The following is a 17,950-nucleotide window of genomic DNA, read 5'->3' as shown; positions in this document are numbered from 1 at the left end:
GGTCCCACTCACCTCCTCCTGAGAGGATCTCCGGAGACGGCAGTAGAAGTTGCAGCTATCCTCTACGCGGCCCTGGCTGCTGCTTCACGCGCATCAGGGTGACGGGAGTGGCCCCACGCAGAAATTGGTGAGGAAGAGTCAGACGAGCAAGTGCAGTACTTGTGGTGGTACAGGAGGGAGTGCTTTTTCTGGAGGACAGACTGACCTGGTGTTCCTGCAGGGAGCTGCTGTGGATACTAAATGGCTGCGGTTTGATTTAGTCTTTGCTTGAGGAGAAGTGAGGAAAAAGGGAGGGGGTTCTCACTGCTCATTACCATTTCTTTTTGTGCTTTCTTCATCTCTTTCCCACATCACCTCCATGACTGCTGTGTGCAAATTCATCTCTTCGTTGCGCTGCCATCATGTGAAACTGTCACGTGGCTCCATCTTCACTGTGTGTCTGTGTGTGTGATGCGACTTTTCCAGCCAAGGCTGTCTTCCATCACTGTAAGTAGAACCACTTAACGGCGAAAAGAGCAGGATTTAGCTAGAAATCTCAGGCTAGGAAAGACTTTTTCCACCTTTTGGACAATGGGGAACTTGCAGAAAGGTGTGACAGGGACAAGGCAGGCTCTATTTCCCTGCACTGCAAAGAAGCAAGCGATGCTGTTGCTCATTTAACTGGCTGAGCTGGTGATTGAAGGTCTGCCACTGAGAAGTCAATAAAAGAAGGGACACACCAGCCTCCTCAGGGCCTGTGGGCACAGACAGCACCATCATTCATTACTATGGCATAGATGAGTCTGTAGCCTGTGTACCATGGCATGTTCTTCACTTTGTTTCCCAGCTGCCCCGTTCTTTTCAGCTGTTGTGCCAAAAATAAAGACCGACCCGTGCCTTCTTGCAGGAAAAACTATACGGGTCTTGTAGACTTCAGTTATTAAGATGCAACTTAAGTCTTCTTTTCCACACCCCATGGCTTAGCTCCTTCTGATGAATCCCAGCCCAGCTCCAGGATAATGCAGAACTACTTTCAAGCAGCTCAACTGATCAGTATATACTCTAGTTCATAAATCCGCTCCTACAGGCAAGTTAGAAATCCCTCCAAGAGAAAGTCCAGACTGTGGCTGTGTTTGTATCTCCCTGCTTCCATACCTAGCTTGTGTTTGCCGATTTGCTCTCTGCCCAGCAAGACGTACGTGTGAGACAGAGACAGAGAAATAGAGATAGTTGGAATGCGCCTTACTATAGGAAGACGAGCAAGAGAAAGAGAGGGTGTCTATGGATGAAAAAAATGAGTGCCCATGTGTGTGTGGGAGTAGCGGGGTGGAAGAATACTATTGGGTCTGGAAGAAATGGATTGCACGTGTTGTTAAGAAGGGCCTGTAGATTTTTGCCAGAGAAGTTAATATTTTCTTGACTGCATGCCAAGGCTGGTGTATGCAAAAAATATGAAGAGAAGAAGACATTTTGTGAGAGAGAAACTGAGCACACATTTATTCAGGGGTATGTGCAGAGGAATTAACGGTCAAGGATCTAATGCTCACCCTTGCCGGACTGTGCACCTCTGGCTCTGCAGCTTGTGCTTCCCAAGCTGTCTTGCTTTCTGGGAAGGCGAGACTTGCTGTTGGAATATGGGCATGCTATATTCAGACTGCACTCACCATGCAAATCTGCTTTTCAGAGATGGTGAGAAGACACGTTTGCTTCCACAGATTTTTCACTGCTCTCAGCATCTCATTCCTCTGTGTTTGTGAGGGCTTCTGTTTTATGGACATCACCACAGGTTTGAAAGCTTTTAATTAAGCCAAAAATACTTCCAGCCAAGGCATGCAGCCTAGAAAGGACTATTTCTAAAATTCTGTAGCTCACAAAAGTTTCTTTTTGACTGCATGGTAATGTTCACAGAGGATATTTGACAAGATAATTGATTAAATTCTGGGTTTTGTGTTTGTAACTAAGTGGCAGATTTTGTCTCGTGTCCCAGAGTAAATCCACTGACTTTGGTGGATGATTTATGCTGGTGGGAAAGAGTTCACAATCTGGGCTGTATAGGTCATAACAACACGCGGCGGCTGCCTTTGCTACTCAGAAGGATTGGTTGCCAAATGTCTGACAAAGTCTTTCTGGAAGTGCAGATGGTAGCAACGACAGCCTGGAATTAACTCACTCTTTGCTATAAAGTTTGCAATTTGTTATCAGCTCCTCTGACTCTTTACTAATCCCTGACCACCAGACTCAGAGCGCTGATAACATTTTGATGTCCAGCATGTGCATGCAGAGGCTCAGCCCAAGTGTTTTGCCGATGATGTACATGCTACTGGGCTTCTCTGAACTTCTCAATACTGCTGCAGCTGCATTGCTTCCAAGCAAATTAAGTGGCAGTAGGCTTAAGCATAATCTCTGTCATAGGTCTTGTCCCTGTGCAGAAGTTAGGAGCTTTTAAAGTGGCTTCTTTTCATTTAGCCTGTGCCAAGAAACTGATTTAAGATTGTCTGTGCAGGGGACTTGTGCCAATTTAGCAGAGTTTAAAAATACAGCTTGGTGCATGTGATGAAGTTAACCCCGAGCAAGTCAAACTGCAGACGGTCTTGAAAGACTCAAACAGAAATGCAACCTCTGCGAGTGACTTTTAGCCCATGCTGCCAGTGGCAAAAGTGCCCCTGAAGTGCACTAAACCTGGTACACTTCCCACTGCTTACTTCCAAATGCACAGGCTGCTCCTGGGAGTGCCACCACGGCATAGCTCAGCCCAGGATTACTGCTCAAGTGTTGCCTCTCTAGTCCTTGTGTCCAGGGCTGAGGTACAGCTCTTGCCCATGTGTGCAGGTCAGGCCAGCAAGTAGTGCTGGCCAGGTTTATCCTGGGTGTCCATCATGCAGTCTCTTTAGTTGACTTTCTCCTTGAGGCCCGGTTCTCCAAGCCCACCAAGTCCAGCATGACAGCCCTGATTCAACACTGGCTGAGGCTGGGAGGCCTCCCATCTCCTTCCATCCCATATTTTCCAAGCTGATGGTCTCACTCACCCCCTCCCTGCACCCCATCTTTCACACCACTGTTTTTTATATTGCTTTAACTCCATCTGCTTTGATGACACTACCCCAGGAAGCTGGAGCTAGTGAAGGATGTTATTCTTTACCAGGGACAGAGGAAAAATGAGGACCTGGATGAAGTCTCTGCTATGTCAGGACCCTTTGGCACTCCTGACACGAGCAATATGCTAAATTCTTGCAAGCAGCTGTGCCCCGACTTTATCAGGTCACCTTTGTGGTCACTGCAGCTGTTCTTCTGAGCAAGAACCAGCACAGTCCGTCACCAACAGCTGTGCTGCGGTGACAGCCCCAGTCACTGAGTGCTGCGAATCCAGGGGTAACACAATGGGACTCGGATGGTTCATGGTTGAGGGACCAATGCATGGTCTTGCCACAAGCATGTGTCTAAGGTCTGTCCCTGGCCCAGACTATGATAGTCTGGCCGCCTGTGTCAGAGTTTGGAGCTGTTTTCCCAGCTACTAGTACAGTGAATTTAGGCTGAAGGAAAGGGCTCCCACTCTGTGCCTCACACTCCTTTAGTCCATTAGGGACGTCACTGGCCAGAATACAGCTAGCAGCCCCAGAGCTGGTCTGAGCTGGAAAGAGTTTACAGTTTCTCTCCTTACAGCATAAACAGGGATATTCTGCGTGTTTCATCAGAAATGTCTAAGCCTTTGAAATTCACCTCAGTAACAAGGTCTTCTACTGCTCATGCCAAATGTTCTAAGGACTTTTTGTCCCCATAACAGGAGAGGTGTTCTCCATTAGCAAAAACTGGAGAGGCTTTTCTGTGTTTCTGCACTGTGGGGTTTGCACAGAGGGAGGGTGAATGGTGACAAAGCTCAGCCAGGCAGACCCTGAAATGATGAGTTTAGTTGATTAATTTAGTGTGAATCCAGGGTGAATACAGAACAAGGTATCACGCTGGAATTGAGTCCTGTGTGCTTTTGGATCTGTGCAAAATGAACCTAACCATGATACCGAAAGATGGGTCCTACAGTCTGGGAGGATTTAAGTAGCAGGCTGCCTTGCGAGTGACATTTTTTGAGAGTTCGGAAGAAAAGCACAAGGCACAACTACTGGGGACTCTGTACTGCAGGGAGGTGTTTGAGTACCCATCATACTCACCTGGGGAAGGCATTAGAGGGGAGATTGTGTGGCAGTTCCTGGCTCTTAATGGATGTCTTGTGTCGCTGGATGGCCATGGTGGAGAGAAAAATCAGAGAAAATCACCTGGCTTTTCTCTCTCATGTAATCCACATTGTTTAGATGGCAAGCTCCCCGGGGTAGTGCCTGCCTCTTTCTGTGTGCTCTGGCAGTGTCGAGGGAGAGGAGACCATAGCTCTCAGTGAGGGTTTTACAGTGATGCAAATTACCCATCAGGATCATGGATGCCCTCTTGGTGCCTTCTTACCATACATTTACTGATTAAAACCCATGTTGCTGCATTTTTCTATAAATCTTCAGTGCCGCTGCTGCAAGGGATAAGCTGGCCGTCCTCCACATCAGGCCTCTCTTCCCTGCCCCCCCGCTGTGTGGGTGGAGGGCTGCAGAGTGAGTCTTTTGTGCTCAGACCCAAAGCTGATGTAGAAACCATTTCTCATACTTGCTGTTGGCTGAGCCACAACCACCTCTGCCCTAGCAACAAAGCCTCACATTTCCATCGGCGACACTCCCCTGTGTCTTACTGAGGCAGGAGCTGGCTTTGCTACCTCCAACTGCAGAAAATAATTGCCAGAGGGGCCCAAGGTGGTTGTTTGAGGCAAGGCAGACTTTGCTGAACTCCTAGAAAGGATGCCCTTGCTGCTCGAGGGAGGCTCACTAAGGCAATTCAGCACTCCCTCATCCCCAAATTAGTTTGGAAGTCCCACAGAGTGGGACTGATGAGTGACGGAGCAGCTGCTCCCTGCCCCTGCGGTGGATGGCTCCCTCCAGGAGCCAGCGCTGTGTGTTAGCTGGGTCTCTGCTTGTCCTCAAGAGCCGTTGCCTGTTTCCCTGTGGTCTCAGGCCAGATCTGTTTGCTGGCGGTGTTTTCTTTTTAACGTGACACGTATTCAACCCCTCAAATTGCCTGCTGTGGGCTTGCTCTGAAATGTCAGAGGGCTCAGGAAGGATCAGTGGTTGATGGAGAACCCCACCACGGACACGCAGGGTCCCCGCAGGGGCAGATCCCTCAGCACGGGCACTGAGGACGAGCCTAGTCGCAGCTTTGAATGTTTAAAAAGTGCGTGAACCAGGGCTCGGTTAGACAGGAGGGACTTTATTAACGCTGCTGGTTCGGTAGACCCCCCCCTCCTTTGAACACAGGGGTACCAGTGCCCAAATGCCCCTGCCTAACTGGCCACGGGGGTCCCGGGGGTGCTGTGGCCGCTGCGGCCCCACGGCTGCGGCTTCGGCAGGGCAGGGTCCAGGCTTGCTTGGGGAAGGCGAGTGGGAATATTGGGCGCATTTCTCACATAGGCCGGTTTTCCCACCCCACCTAGTGGGAGCAGGGATCACTGCCTGGCTGCTTTCTGCAGCACCTCGGTCCCTTCTCTGGTAAGCACCTGCTCTTGGCAACTGCCGCGGGTTTGGGGACGCAGGGCTGCTCCTCCAACCTACATCGCCAGTCTTAAATGCTTCCATCTCAGTGCAGACCGCTCCTATATGATCCTCTGCCCTTCATTTCTCACCTTGTCTCCTTACCATCGCAGCTCACAAGCACAAGAAGCACGACATCTTGCAGCCCTGCGACACGGAGTACCCTGTTTTTGTGTACGAGCCGGCCATCAAGGAGACCAATGGGCTGATCGAGTGCGGAGATTGCCAAAAGTAAGAATTGCAGCTTCCCTTTCATTTGGGGGCTCCCCAGGTCGTGATCGCACGCGAGCCTTGTCACAGAGCCCATCGGTGACAACAGCAATCTGAGAAGAGTCGCCTGCTGCTGTGCCCATGGCATGGCCACCATCCGCAGCTCTGGCCACAGAGCAGAGCTAAACAGCCACGCTGGACAATGAGGAGATGAAGTGACCAAGTTACTGCTTCTCGATAAAAAAGAAAAAAATTTAAAACCATCTGTTAATAAGCAGAAGTGGCTGTAGAACGAGGGAAAGAACATTTAAAAAAAAAAAAAAAAAAAAAAATATATATATCTTTCCATTCCACAGATTTCAGAAAGGAACTTTTTCTGTTTTTTCATGTTTCTGGCAAAAGTTTTCTCCTTAGAAAATTTTCCTTTTTGCAATGCTTTCGGCTTTCCTTTTCCTTTTTTTATTTTCCCTCTTTTCTGTTTTTCTACAGAAAAAAAAAGCAGGGAGGGGGGAAAAAAAGAAATGTTAAACTGAAAGAAATGAAAACACGGGTCCACTTTTTTATTTTCCGTTTTCATTTTAAGAGAATGAACAGTCCAAAATTACAGAAAAGTCATTGTGAAAAGAGGGTCTTTTCAGCAGTTGCACAGCGCCATCAGCAATCCCGTGCAGAAAGGTGACGGAAGGATGAATTTCCATTGGTCCAGTTTTTCCTAACATGAAGTGTCCAAACAGATCTGACCGAAATCCCTCTTTAAAAAAAAAAAAAAAAACAAAACCAACAATCCTACCTAGTCTGACTGCAGTCTTGGATCAACTGCAGGAAAGACTTAAAGGTTAGGAAAACAGCCTGTGCTAGTCAGCCTGACTTTAGGAAAACCAGGCCTTGCCAAATATTGTTTTAGACGAGATTGCAGATTTGGTGACAACAAGGTATTGTGTAGGTGCAGTAAGATCTGGGCAGACCCAGAGGAGCTGAGTGTCCCAAACTGACCTGTTTGTGCATTAAGCCACCAACGCAGGCAGCCTGGGGCTGACCCCTCCTTGCTGGAGGCAGCACCTCACCAGCACCAGCAGCGGCCACCGCTGGGTCCTGCTCAGCTCCTTCATAGTTACAGGTGGAGTTGCAGCCTCTGGATCCCAGGCGCATCTCTTTTCATGCAGGTGTTCGGGAGAGACACACACCCCGACACAGGTTCTGTGGAGCGTTAGCCAGCGGCCCGCTCAGGCGTGCAGGCTTTCCCAGTCACATTTCACAAGCCCAGGTGGTTCCCAGTGGAGTGAGGGTAGGCTGGGTGCTCCATCCTGGGCAAAAATTTGGCTTGCAGATTGGTGCATGGGGCACCTCTATCCTGGTTACTGAATTTGTGCGTAGGTTAAAACCTGCTTGTCAAAGCTCCCAAAGCAGTCATCAGCCAGGAGTACTAATGAAACGGTCATGCTGCAGTGTGTGACATTCAACACCTCTAAAAGTGAATACAAAAATTCCTGAAGGCTAGAAGGCAGCGAGACTAGGTGGTGAATAACCAGGAAGACAGGGCAGTCCTCCGGCGCAGTCAGGTTGGCCGATGCAGGGGGCACATCCTCACAAACCTGTATTTCTAATCCAGTATTTCTAAGCCCTCTCCCTTGGCTGAGAGGTGGCTAGCCCGACCGGGAGTGCACAGAGCCACGTACTGGCTGCAGCGCCGCAGCCCTGCCACCGGCGCGGGCATGCCAAGCCCGACGTCCCTGGCCTTCCCTATGCCCAGCAGCCCCGGGCCAGCCTGCAGACTCTTTGCCAGGGCCATACGGCCATCTGGTGCCCGGCGGCAGGACAGCCTGCCAGCAGGCAGTGGAGGACAGCAGCGTGGGCAGCTCAGCCTTGCTTCGGCTGGCTGCAGCCTCTGTGCTGGCAGAGGGCAGGCAATGCCTGCCAGGCATCGGGCGGGGGGGTGGCTCAGGCTGGTGAGATGCCCAGACATGCACAGTGCCTTGCGGTGACACTGGCATGCGTAGGCTTGGACACGCACCCCCTGCCACTGCCCGTGCTCGCCCAGGGGTGCTGTAGACATGCACGTGCCGGTGCGCAAACCCCCAGTCACAGGCACACGCAGCCTCGTGAGCACGGAGACACGTCTGAGCTGCCCACACATTTGCATGTGTGCGCACACACTCATGCACAAAGCCCTACACGCAGCCGAAACACGTGCCTGCCCTCATCCTGCTCTGCCCACGCAAGCCCTCTGCCGCCTGCACAACTGGGCGGCAGTGCTGCCACAAGCCCTTACGTGCACGTCCTCGGGCAAACACTTACATCTAGAGACATCCCCACCAGCACATGCCTGTGCTCGTCACCAGCCCTTTTCCGTAGTCTGCTTGTCTGACAGGGAGGGGAAGGGGCAGGTGAAATTGTGGCTGCAAAGTGAAGCTGCATGGTTTTTTACGGCAGCAGACAAGACCAAGCACCGGTTGGTCAGTCCCATCACACTGATGTATCATGTGATGCTACTGGGATCCTCCATTTCTCACTCCAGTAACATGAAATTTAGCAAAACTCTGCTCCTTGCAGAACCACATAGTACATACATCCTTGCATTGTATAAGCATATGCCCAAATATACATGGAATGGGCATTGGCACACCTCCGAATGAAAGCAGGCCTTCTCAGGTATCATGTCCTATGACATGCTGCCCCATTTCAGGAGGGCTTGTGTTGTGTTTTGTTTGGTGGTTGGTGTTTTGGGTTTGATTTTGACTTTTGTTTCTAGCATGGAGTTGTAAATCTCAGCCAGTTTGGAGCTTCCTGAGGCCAAAAAGGTATGCTAACGCCACCTCCCCCGTACATACAGCTGCTCGCTGTGTCTCTCCCGCTTTCTGCTGACATCCAGTTTCCAATGATCTCTGTTTTCTTTGGATTTCTTTGCTGTGGGCCAGGTGATGCCGGGGCTGCTGCTCTGGTGCTGCAGCAGGAGGGATGTGCTTTCTCCCACCCACTCTTTTCTTGCAGGATGTTTGTGGCACAGCAGATTGCCAGCAGTAACCTGCTGCTCCTCATCACGGATGCTGCCTGCGACTGCAGTGTCTTCCCACCTGTCCTGCTGGATGCAAAAGAGGTCAAATATATCCTTCCATGAGCAGCCAGGATGCACGGCTCCACAGGCCCTTTGATCTCCATGTTTGCTAGGGTAGAAAACATGCTCCTGGGGCAATTGCCACAGGGGTGGGGGCATGGCCCGACTTGTGGGACAGCTGGGGAGAGACAAGGAGCAGGTAGGGTTGCGGTGCGGTGGAGGGGAGGTAACGGTTCTGCCTTCCAGCCCCCCCAGGAGGAAGCCCACCTCCACTGGCCAGGCTGCCAGATGCGTTGTACAAGGGTGAGGGTGGGACAGGCCAGAAGAAAGGGTCAGTGGTGGGGTGGGTGCAGCTGGGCTGGCTCCCCAACACTGCTCCCAGGTGCTTCCGTAACTCATCCCCGCTGGATCCTCATCCCTCGCTCCTCGTAAGGGCGGCAATGTGGTGCAGCTTGTCACCATGAAGCTGAGCCCTCTCCATGCATTGTGGCCACTTTCAGCTGCCCATCATTCCTTGCCGCCTTCTAGCACTTGGAGATATCTCCAGCCCATGCAGGGTGACCTGCCCTTCCCTTGTCCTCCCCACCCTGTCTCCCAGGCTGTGCAGTTACACCTAGATGACTTGCATCAGGGGCCCGTGGGTCTGTGTGGCGCTCGTCCCCCTTTTTGCTACCTGCTGCTGCCAGTGTCCTTAACAGCCTCGCACATAACGCTTCAGTGAAGTGTGAACGGATGCGGTCCCAGAAGCTGAGGCGGCGGCCAGACACTTGCCATGCGTTTCACCCTGAGGTACCCCCGGGGCGGAGCAGGAGGGAGGGAGACCACACGGCTGCGTTTCACCATGGCCATGCCTGTACCCATGCACCCCTCTTCTTACACCCCTGCATTGTGTGTTTCATCGCGTGCCCACCATGCTGGCTGGACCCAGACACAGACGTGTGACTCCCCAGGGGGCTTCCCAGCAGGAGGACGGTCACGCTAATGACACCTGGGAAGGGCTTGAGCTGAGACATCACAGGGCTGCTGGGTTTCATCTGCTGGAAGAGCCCTGATTCCTGTAACGAGCCCTTGCGACCTGGGCTTGGTGCAGCCAGGCAGCTCTCCCGTCTGCCGGGCTGGCAGGAGTTTGGTCCAGGTACCTTTGCACAGTGTGCAAGGCAGCCCAGCTGCCTGACTCTGCCTCGCGGGGCCAGGAGCAGGCACAGTGACCTGCTTGTGGGTAGGGGACTCTGGAAGGAGCTGCAGGAGGCACATGCAGGCGGGAGCCGATCCTGCTGCAGCCTCCGAGGCTGAGGGATGGGTTGCAGGGTGTGAGGCAGAGCATGGCGAAAGCCAAGGAAATAAGTGGCTTCCTAGCTCACAGGTGGCCACTGTGGCCCACGGGCATCAAAGCAGTCCCTTCCTTTTCCCCTGGTGATCCTTCCTTTTGGCCACAGGCTTTGCTCCCCTTCCAAATGCGAGGGGCAGGCTCCCTTCCCTCTGCCAGCAGCCACCCTGGCAGTAAGCAAGCTGACGCCTTCTCTCCCATCTCCCAGGAAAATGCCCAAGACTGTGGTGGCGCTGCCGAGATCCCTGTCTCGCCGACGCTGCTCTTCCTGCCCCTGGCGCTGCTCCTGCAGTGATGCTGCCTGCAACGGTGACGCTGCCCGCAACGCGCCTTATGCGGCAGAGACCCGGGAGGACAGGGCTGCCACTGGCCGGAGCGATGGAAGGGGAGGAAACAGGGGCACAGGCCGTCCTGGGATGCCCACTGCAACTCCCTGGGGAGATGAGGTGTTAACGACATGGCACGGCGCATCCTGCGTCCTTCAACACAAGGTCCAGCATGGTGCCGACGGTGGAAGCTGCTCCCTCCTTGAAAGGCTGCGGCAAAAGGGCTGTGCAAGGACCGGCAGGGTCGGCTCCTGGCACAGCACCTACTGAGCTGCTCCTCCTGGCCATCGGCTCGCAGCCGGGACGGCCGAGGTCATTGGCACGGCTGGCATTTCACCATCACCCTGCCTCCCGTGGAGCCACTTTGGGGTAGTTGGCCCCAGGAGGCAGAGAGCTCGGTGGGGCAGATCTGGCCTTAAGAGAGCAGGAGGGGCAGGGGACGCTGTCTGCCTGTCCCTCAGTGGGAGCCACCAGGATTTTGAGCACCCGAGTCTGAGGCAGCCCAGGCACAGCCCTGCCAGAACAGGGCCCTTAGTGGTTCCCAGCAGGGAGGCAGCAGCTCTTGGTCTTGGGGGTGGTCCTCGACTGGGACCCCAGGGGCAGGACATGGCGCCTAACCTGAACTGCACTAATTTAACATGCAACCAGATGATGGAAGTAGCACAGCTTGACTAGTTAACAGCAGCTACGCCAGCTCTGCCAAGGAGACCCTTCCTAACACTGCTAGCACAGCATCCAGATTCTTGTCTAGATGTGGACTTACCTCTGGGAAGGGGTTATGTGTGACCCACCAAAAGAGGGAGTATGTTTCCCACTGCCTGCTAGTTTCACTGCAGAAGCAGCTAAGAAATGGGCACTTTTGCCCTCAGAGCAGCACTGCCCTGCTCATTGAAGCTGCCCTTGGTTGTCCTGGGGCAAGCAGCCCCCTGCCCTGAACCTGGCGTTCCTGGCTGGTGGGCATGGGCCGTTTCTCACAGAGCTTTACAGACAATGGGTGGGGAGCACCCATTTTTCCTTTTTTTTTTTTTGTATGAACTGCTCCATACCATCTCATTAAAAACAAATATATGGCATATTTTAAATAGATACTTAAGCTTCAGCATGTCATGTTTGGTGCTAATTGCAGCCCTAAACTACATCCCAGAAACCCCTCTCCCCGCCAAACCTGTGGGGACAGGGTGTGGGTGGAGGGACTGCAAACACAGCTGCGGTGGCGTGGCCCACAGGGATGTGCCAGCAACTCATGGGGACACCAAGAAGTGCTCCTGGTTGCTGCACCGCTGTTTTTACCGGAGCTACGGGAAGAAGAGCCTTTGGCCATGCAGTGCGTGCTGTGAACCAGCCAGCTACAGCCCACAGCTCTCTGTCACCTCTGAAGCAGGGTGGGGGTCCCGGCGCTGGCGCTGGCAGGGTACGTCAGGGGTAGGGATGCCACAGCCAACGGCTACGGATAGAAACGGGGTCTCACCTTGAGCTCTACACCATCCCCGTCTGTAGCCATCCCAGAACCCATGGGTACACCATGGTGGTGGCACCAAGGGAGCAGGCCAGCAGGGCAGAACCTTGCCCTGGCCTCCTCTGCCAGGTGGCCCACTTCGGGAGCCCCCTGCACCTCTCCAGGTGCCCCGAGAGCTGTGCGGCTCGTCACACCAAGCTGTCACCTCCTGCAGCGCAAGCGCCCACACCCTCCTCGCTCGCTGCCTGACAAGCAGCGCTGCCCACAACACAGCCCGCCACGTGTGCTGGCCGTGTGGAGCTGCGGGGCTCCTCACCGAGCCCACCAAGCCACCCACTCCCGCAGCCACCACCGCCGGATTTAGACCCACATGCAGCTGCTGCAAAGGGCAGTTTTATGGGAAAGGGCTTTATCTTCACACCAGCGCTGTCCCCTTCCCCGCACAAGCAGGAGCCCACAAACACACCCCATGTGTGCTAGGGTCAGTACGGATCCGGCTCCTCTTGCCACCAGTGTCACCCAACACTAAGGGGACAGTACCAGTCACAACCAGGTCCTGATGGGGACATTTCAGGACATTACAGCTCCTGCTGTGGCGGGTTTTGCCTTGTTGGAGGTGGTGTTACGGCAAAGAGGAGAGGAACAACTGCGGTAATGGAAGTAAATCTGGAGGTGGAGATGGCTTCCAGGCTTCAGATGCAGTGACCTTATCAGAGCCAGAAGCAGCCGAGGAAGATGAAGGCAGCACGGAGGGAAAAGGGGCTGCTGTCAAGGCCGAGGAGTCAGGAGCTGCTCGCAGACGGAGGAGCCACCGGCTCAGGGCATCCCGGGCCAGCTGGCACAGCTCCCCCGGCTCCCTGCGCCTGCCCGTGGTGACTGCCCTCCTGGGGCACCACTCTCAAGGGTGACCTCCCTGTCAGAAAGGATTAGCAGTCCCATCTCCGCTCAGCTTAAAAAAGATACATAAATACACATTGCCCTGCTGCATATGAACCATGTTTGATTTCAGGTGCATTAATCCACAATAAACATGGTCCTGTAAAGAGACCCACACGGAGAGAGTGAAGATGTGAATTATACCTGGTTTAGTTGACTCAGCAAGTTTGTGCATAGGTTGTAACTGGAGGGAATAGGACAGGGGTGAGAACCGGATTATTTCTTAAACCAAAAAATAAGGGTAAAGGTTTGCCCTGACTTAAAACCCGAGCACACACTGGGAACTGGGCTGCGGAGTCACTCGCACTGTTTGCACACTGCCGCCTTGAGCAGCTGCAGTGAGCAGCGGGAGGATGGATGTCTGCCTCCGTGCAGCCGGTGCCGGGGTACACCCAGCTAAAGCAAAAGGAGCTGTTCCCAGAGTAGCCAGGGTCTCCGTGCCAGGGCCTCCCCGGGCATCTGTCAGGCAGCAAGAGCCGGGCTGTGGGCACGGCTGGCCAGTTCAGCTGGGCCCTGCCAGGGCTGGCAGCGGATGCCAAGCACTCGCCTCAGCCTGCATTGCCTCAGTCCCACAGATCGCATCCCAACCCGCCAGCCCGTGCTGCCTCCTCCAGCGCTCACCAGTTGCTCCCCCAGTGCCCCACGCCCTGCAGCAAACAGCTCCCCTCCTGCCCACGCTGCAGGGCTTCAGCTGGGGACTGGGGGGGTGAAACCAGACAGCAACTAATAGTCAGGAGCTGCTCTGGTGTGTCTCCAGAGGAGAGTGGCCCCTGCAAGGCGGTGAGGGTAAGGCATGACCCCACAGCCTCCCACCATCTGAGCCAGGGATGCTCTGGGGCTGCCCCGCTCCTGTGGCACAGCTCCCTGCCTCTGGCTGCAGGGCTGTAGGGGAGACATCTCCTTGTGCCCCCTCACTGGGCTGCACCGCCTGCTCCCACTGTGTCCCCACACTTGCACTCAATGCTTGATAGGGATGTCCTAGGCATCCCTCCTCACCCAGGTCCTGCGCGGGAGGATGGAGGAGACCCCAGCGTTCCTGGGAAGCTCCAGCAGTACCATTTGGGCAGTGCCAGGCACCCCTCTGAGGGGAATCCTCGACGCCCAGGGAGGGAGTGTGGTTTATAGACCTGCTCCCAGGCTTGCTGCGGGGAGCGAGGAAGAGGGGAGCTTCCCTGGGCCCCCCACCCAGCTGCCCTCGAAACGCAGGTGGGTGTGCTTGGCCACAGCAGCTCCCAAGGGGCCCATGCCGCTGCTCCCCAGGGGAGGCAGCACACACGTGCTGCGGCACCCAGTCTTGCTACAAAAGCTCCTGCTTCCATACATGAAGTTTGTCTTAGCCAATTATTAGGAGGCAAACACAGCCCTTTTCTTTCCACGGTGCTGCTGATCCGCAGCAGGTACCTAGGAGGTATGGTTTTAGCCTTGGAAGGCAAACGGCTCGCTTGGTTTTTGCCAGCAAAGCAGACCCCAAGCACACCTACCCTTTTCTGGTCTCCAACATGGGGTTAAGCAAATTCCACCTTGCGCTCTGCTTGCCTGGCAGAGATGGCGGCTCATGGCACTACAGCGAGAGAAAAATCCCCAGGAAGAGCAGCTGCTCTAGCTCTCAACTTCTTCAGCCATGTGCCGGGCACAGCAGATGAAAATAGGTCAGCAAAAGCAAACAGAGATCTGAGGTCAGAGGATCTGACCAGCAGCGGAGCAGCTGTGAGAGGAGCCGTCTCTCACTTCCAGCTGAGCAGCATCCTGCTGCCATCCTATAAATCACAGCTGTACCCCCTGCAAGATCCCATCCACTCCCGTAAGCATGCAAACTGTAGGCATTGGGATTTATGCTGTCAAGGCAAGACATGATGGGAGAAAAGTCACAAGCAGTGCTCTGCAGTGCGGGGTGTCCATCAGACCCACCTGGCCACATCTGGCTGCTGCACAAATCAGGGCCTTCACAAGCCCTGAACCTGCAGCCGATTTCCTCCCAGGCAGGTGGAGAGGGAGCTGGGAAGGGACCTGAAATCTCCCTGTTGCACTCCTTACAGGCTTCAGAAACACCCCACTGCAGGCTGAGGTAACCCTGGATCCCTCCCGAACGCTGCGGTGGGCGCTGAGGGTGTCTGAGCCGCGGGCAGGGACGCACACCTCGCACGGCGTCACGTACACGTGCCCTCCCTTGACTCATGCCTTGGGACAGAGCACACGGATGACTAGACCTTCGAGTATGGCCAGACAGGGATGACTTCATCCTACAAAATAGTAGGAAAATCAGCCCTGGATTTAGAGCAGCTGTTTGCAGTTGGGAGCAGGCACAAAAGCAGCAGCTTTTCAGCAGGCTGGCCTGAGTTGGCTTATACTTAGCAAAAGCCTGGCACGTCCTGGGCTGGGGATGGCAGCCGTCGCAGCAAGGAGCCGCACACTCCAATTGTGTTAAGGGCGGGCTGCCCTTCTCTGCCACAGCGAAGGACCGGTACCACAGTCTTGCTTGGTTTTACGCACACCTCTCAAACTCGAGCTCCTCAGATATTTTCCAGGATGCTTTTTCTGCTAATAAACCCAATGGTACTTTCAGCGCAGAAACCCTGGGCTCTCACAGGCCTCTGCTTGCAGGGGAGAGAGGCCGAGGACAGCCAAATGCACCACGCACTTTGCACGAAGCAATTTTTCAAAAGCAAGTGGGGAAGGAGCACCAAACTCCCATGTGCTGAATGCCTCCATCACCAGCTGGACCCTTGCTGGAGGGGGTTGCCGCTCTCGTCCCCGCCGGACGCTGGGGAACTCCCCCATCCCTCGGCGCAGGCTGTTCCCCCGGCCTCTGCCCTGCACTCGAAAGGAGCCTTTACACCTTCTGTCACTCAGCCAGCAAACACCGCTGTCATTACGTCCCATGACATCAGCTGCAGCAACGCAGCTCGTCGTCAGCACGTGACGCAAACTGTAATAACCCCACTTGAACGCCACCAAACACGTCTCTTCTGTAAATAGCTCGTGGGCCCCGCAGGAAATGCCGTCAGCTCTTCCTGCTTTGCTTGCTGCCGCCGCCTCAAATTTTGGGAGCCCTGGCTCCCCGCCTTTCCCCAGGCAGGCCCCGCCGGCAGCAGGAGAGGGCTGTGCACCCTGCCTCGTCTTTACAGCCCCGTTTGGCTCCCCCGGGCCCGGGCAGCCACCGCCGTCCTTCCCGCCGGCATTACGAGGAGCAGCACCTGGGTTGCACGGGGACGCGCAGAGGCGCTTCCTCGGCCCTCCTCGAGGAAAGGCTGCGGGGATGGCGGCAGGCGGCTGGCAGCCTTCCTGGAGGCCACCGTCACACCAGGGCTGGCCTCTCGGGGGACAGGGAAGGGGCTGCCGGGGAAGCCCCCGCACCAACGAGGGCGAGTAAGTCACACGCTAGCCAAAGCCCCAAGCCGCTCTCGTTCGTCTAACTTTCAGCCAGCAGCGGCTTGCTTCGGCGCCACGCAGCCGGCCCCCCCGGCAGCAGGGGCTGGAGCCTGCCGTCACCCTCCTCCTGCCCGGCTCCGAGGGACGCAGTATCGCTTTCAAAACTGGCAGGAGGCTCCCTGGCAAAGGCAGCAAACCCAGCGCGGCCGCCCTGCAGGCGGCGGGACGGGGGAGCTGGGCCAGAGCCCGGGCAGAGCCCCGGGCTGGCCGCAGCGGCCAGCAGCAGGCAGGGAGGCGGTGGCAGCGGCTGCTCCCCCCGGGAGGGACGGCTTCCCACTTCTCCGTCCCAGCAGCAGCTGCCGCCCCACGGCCCCGGCCGCTCCTGTTGCGAGCGGGAGCTGCCGCAGGCTGCCTCTGCCACAGCCAGCGGCTCCGGCCCCGCAGTCTGGCATCAGCTGCGGAGAACAACTTCTTCAGTTTAGGGGAGCTCGGCTCCAGCCAGCACTAAGGCAAACCTCAAACCGCATGCACAGGTTTGGCATGGTTAGAGATGAAACCAAAAGAGAGCTACTGGAGCTGGTTTGGGTGTCATTTGCCTCTGTGAAGGAAACACGTCGCTGCCAGGCCCATGATTTTCCCATCTCATTTACAACTAGACCGGTTCAGCTTTTATGCCAACTGTGAAGAGCCTCTGTGCCCAGTTGTACCACTATAGAGATGAAGCTGCTAGTAAGCGAGATCATTGTGAATCTCCAGTGCAAACATCTCCCAGCTCAGAAACAGTAATAGCTCTGTTGGTCAAACATGAATTTTACTAGAGGAGAGAAGGGCAAAGGTGAAGCTCCTGGAAATGCCAGAAGTAAGACCGAGCCAGCAAACCAGTTCTTGGGAGAAGCCAAAGCATGGCCACAACTACATGCAGAAGAGGTAGAACATACAATTTTAGCCTGCCCAGGCAACTTTTGAGCATCACCCTGCTTTATGAAAACAGAATAAACCCAATTCATATTCAAACATGGCAGCTACTTCTCGTGTAATTCGCGTGATCTGATACCAACGTTCTCCACGGTCCTTGAATTTGCTTTGCCTTTTAAAAAAAAAAAAAAACCCCAAAACATCCATCCTGAGACCTCAAGCTCTCACAGGTCATTTACTGGAGTTGGCTCTTACAAGTCACTGCAAAACATGTATCTTGAGTCAAGTAACTGATAAACAGCACAGCTGTAGATGCCCAGACTCAGTGTGAGGCAACACAAGAGGAGGATTAGGCATATCTTGCCCAGGCAGTTCACAGATGTTTGCTGACAGCCAAGGAACAGTGACAAAGGAGCAGAAGGCCCCACTCCAGGCACAGGGCTGTTCTGGTCAGCACCAGCCCCACTCCTTCCCCAGCCAAACCCCACTCCTTCCCACCCCTGCCAGCCCCTAAGCCTGCATACCAGGAGGAGACAATCAATCCCTTACATGGGTACAGGCTGGGAGGCATTTCCTCTACATCAGACATTTGAGTCCAGGCCTCCTGGACATCTCTTTCTCAATCTCAACTCACCTAAAAATTTGCCCACAACCACCGAGGTCTCCAGCACCCACCCTCTTTCCCCCCACCAGCTCTTGTTCTTTGCACCCTCAGCCCCTCCTGCCCATTTTTCTCCTTACAAGCTCTCACCCCACAATATTTCACCT

At 54.7% G+C, this 17,950-nt stretch overlaps 1 protein-coding gene across 5 annotated transcripts in view; it reads left to right on the top strand.

Annotated features, from left to right (window-relative positions):
• Positions 1–11,594, top strand: part of CACNA2D4 (calcium voltage-gated channel auxiliary subunit alpha2delta 4) — a 131,261-nt gene extending 119,667 nt beyond the window's left edge. For 4 of the 5 annotated variants that reach the window (XM_030040132.2, XM_030040133.2, XM_030040137.2 and 1 more), the window contains 5 exons: positions 466–486; positions 5,705–5,822; positions 8,790–8,902; positions 9,560–9,642; positions 10,389–11,594. In XM_030040132.2, coding sequence (XP_029895992.1) covers positions 466–486; positions 5,705–5,822; positions 8,790–8,902; positions 9,560–9,642; positions 10,389–10,475 — 422 coding nt within the window. In that variant the 3' untranslated portion in view covers positions 10,476–11,594. The remainder of the gene's footprint in view (positions 1–465; positions 487–5,704; positions 5,823–8,789; positions 8,903–9,559; positions 9,643–10,388) is intronic. The other variant, XM_030040134.2, reaches the window with a different exon arrangement.
• Positions 11,595–17,950: the final 6,356 nt, after the last annotated feature.

Source organism: Aquila chrysaetos, chromosome 17 (genome assembly GCF_900496995.4).
Source record: "Aquila chrysaetos chrysaetos chromosome 17, bAquChr1.4, whole genome shotgun sequence".
Classification (NCBI taxonomy): domain Eukaryota; kingdom Metazoa; phylum Chordata; class Aves; order Accipitriformes; family Accipitridae; genus Aquila; species Aquila chrysaetos.
The sequence above is the reverse complement of the archived record's forward strand: the minus strand, read 5'-3'. Positions and strand labels throughout refer to the sequence as shown.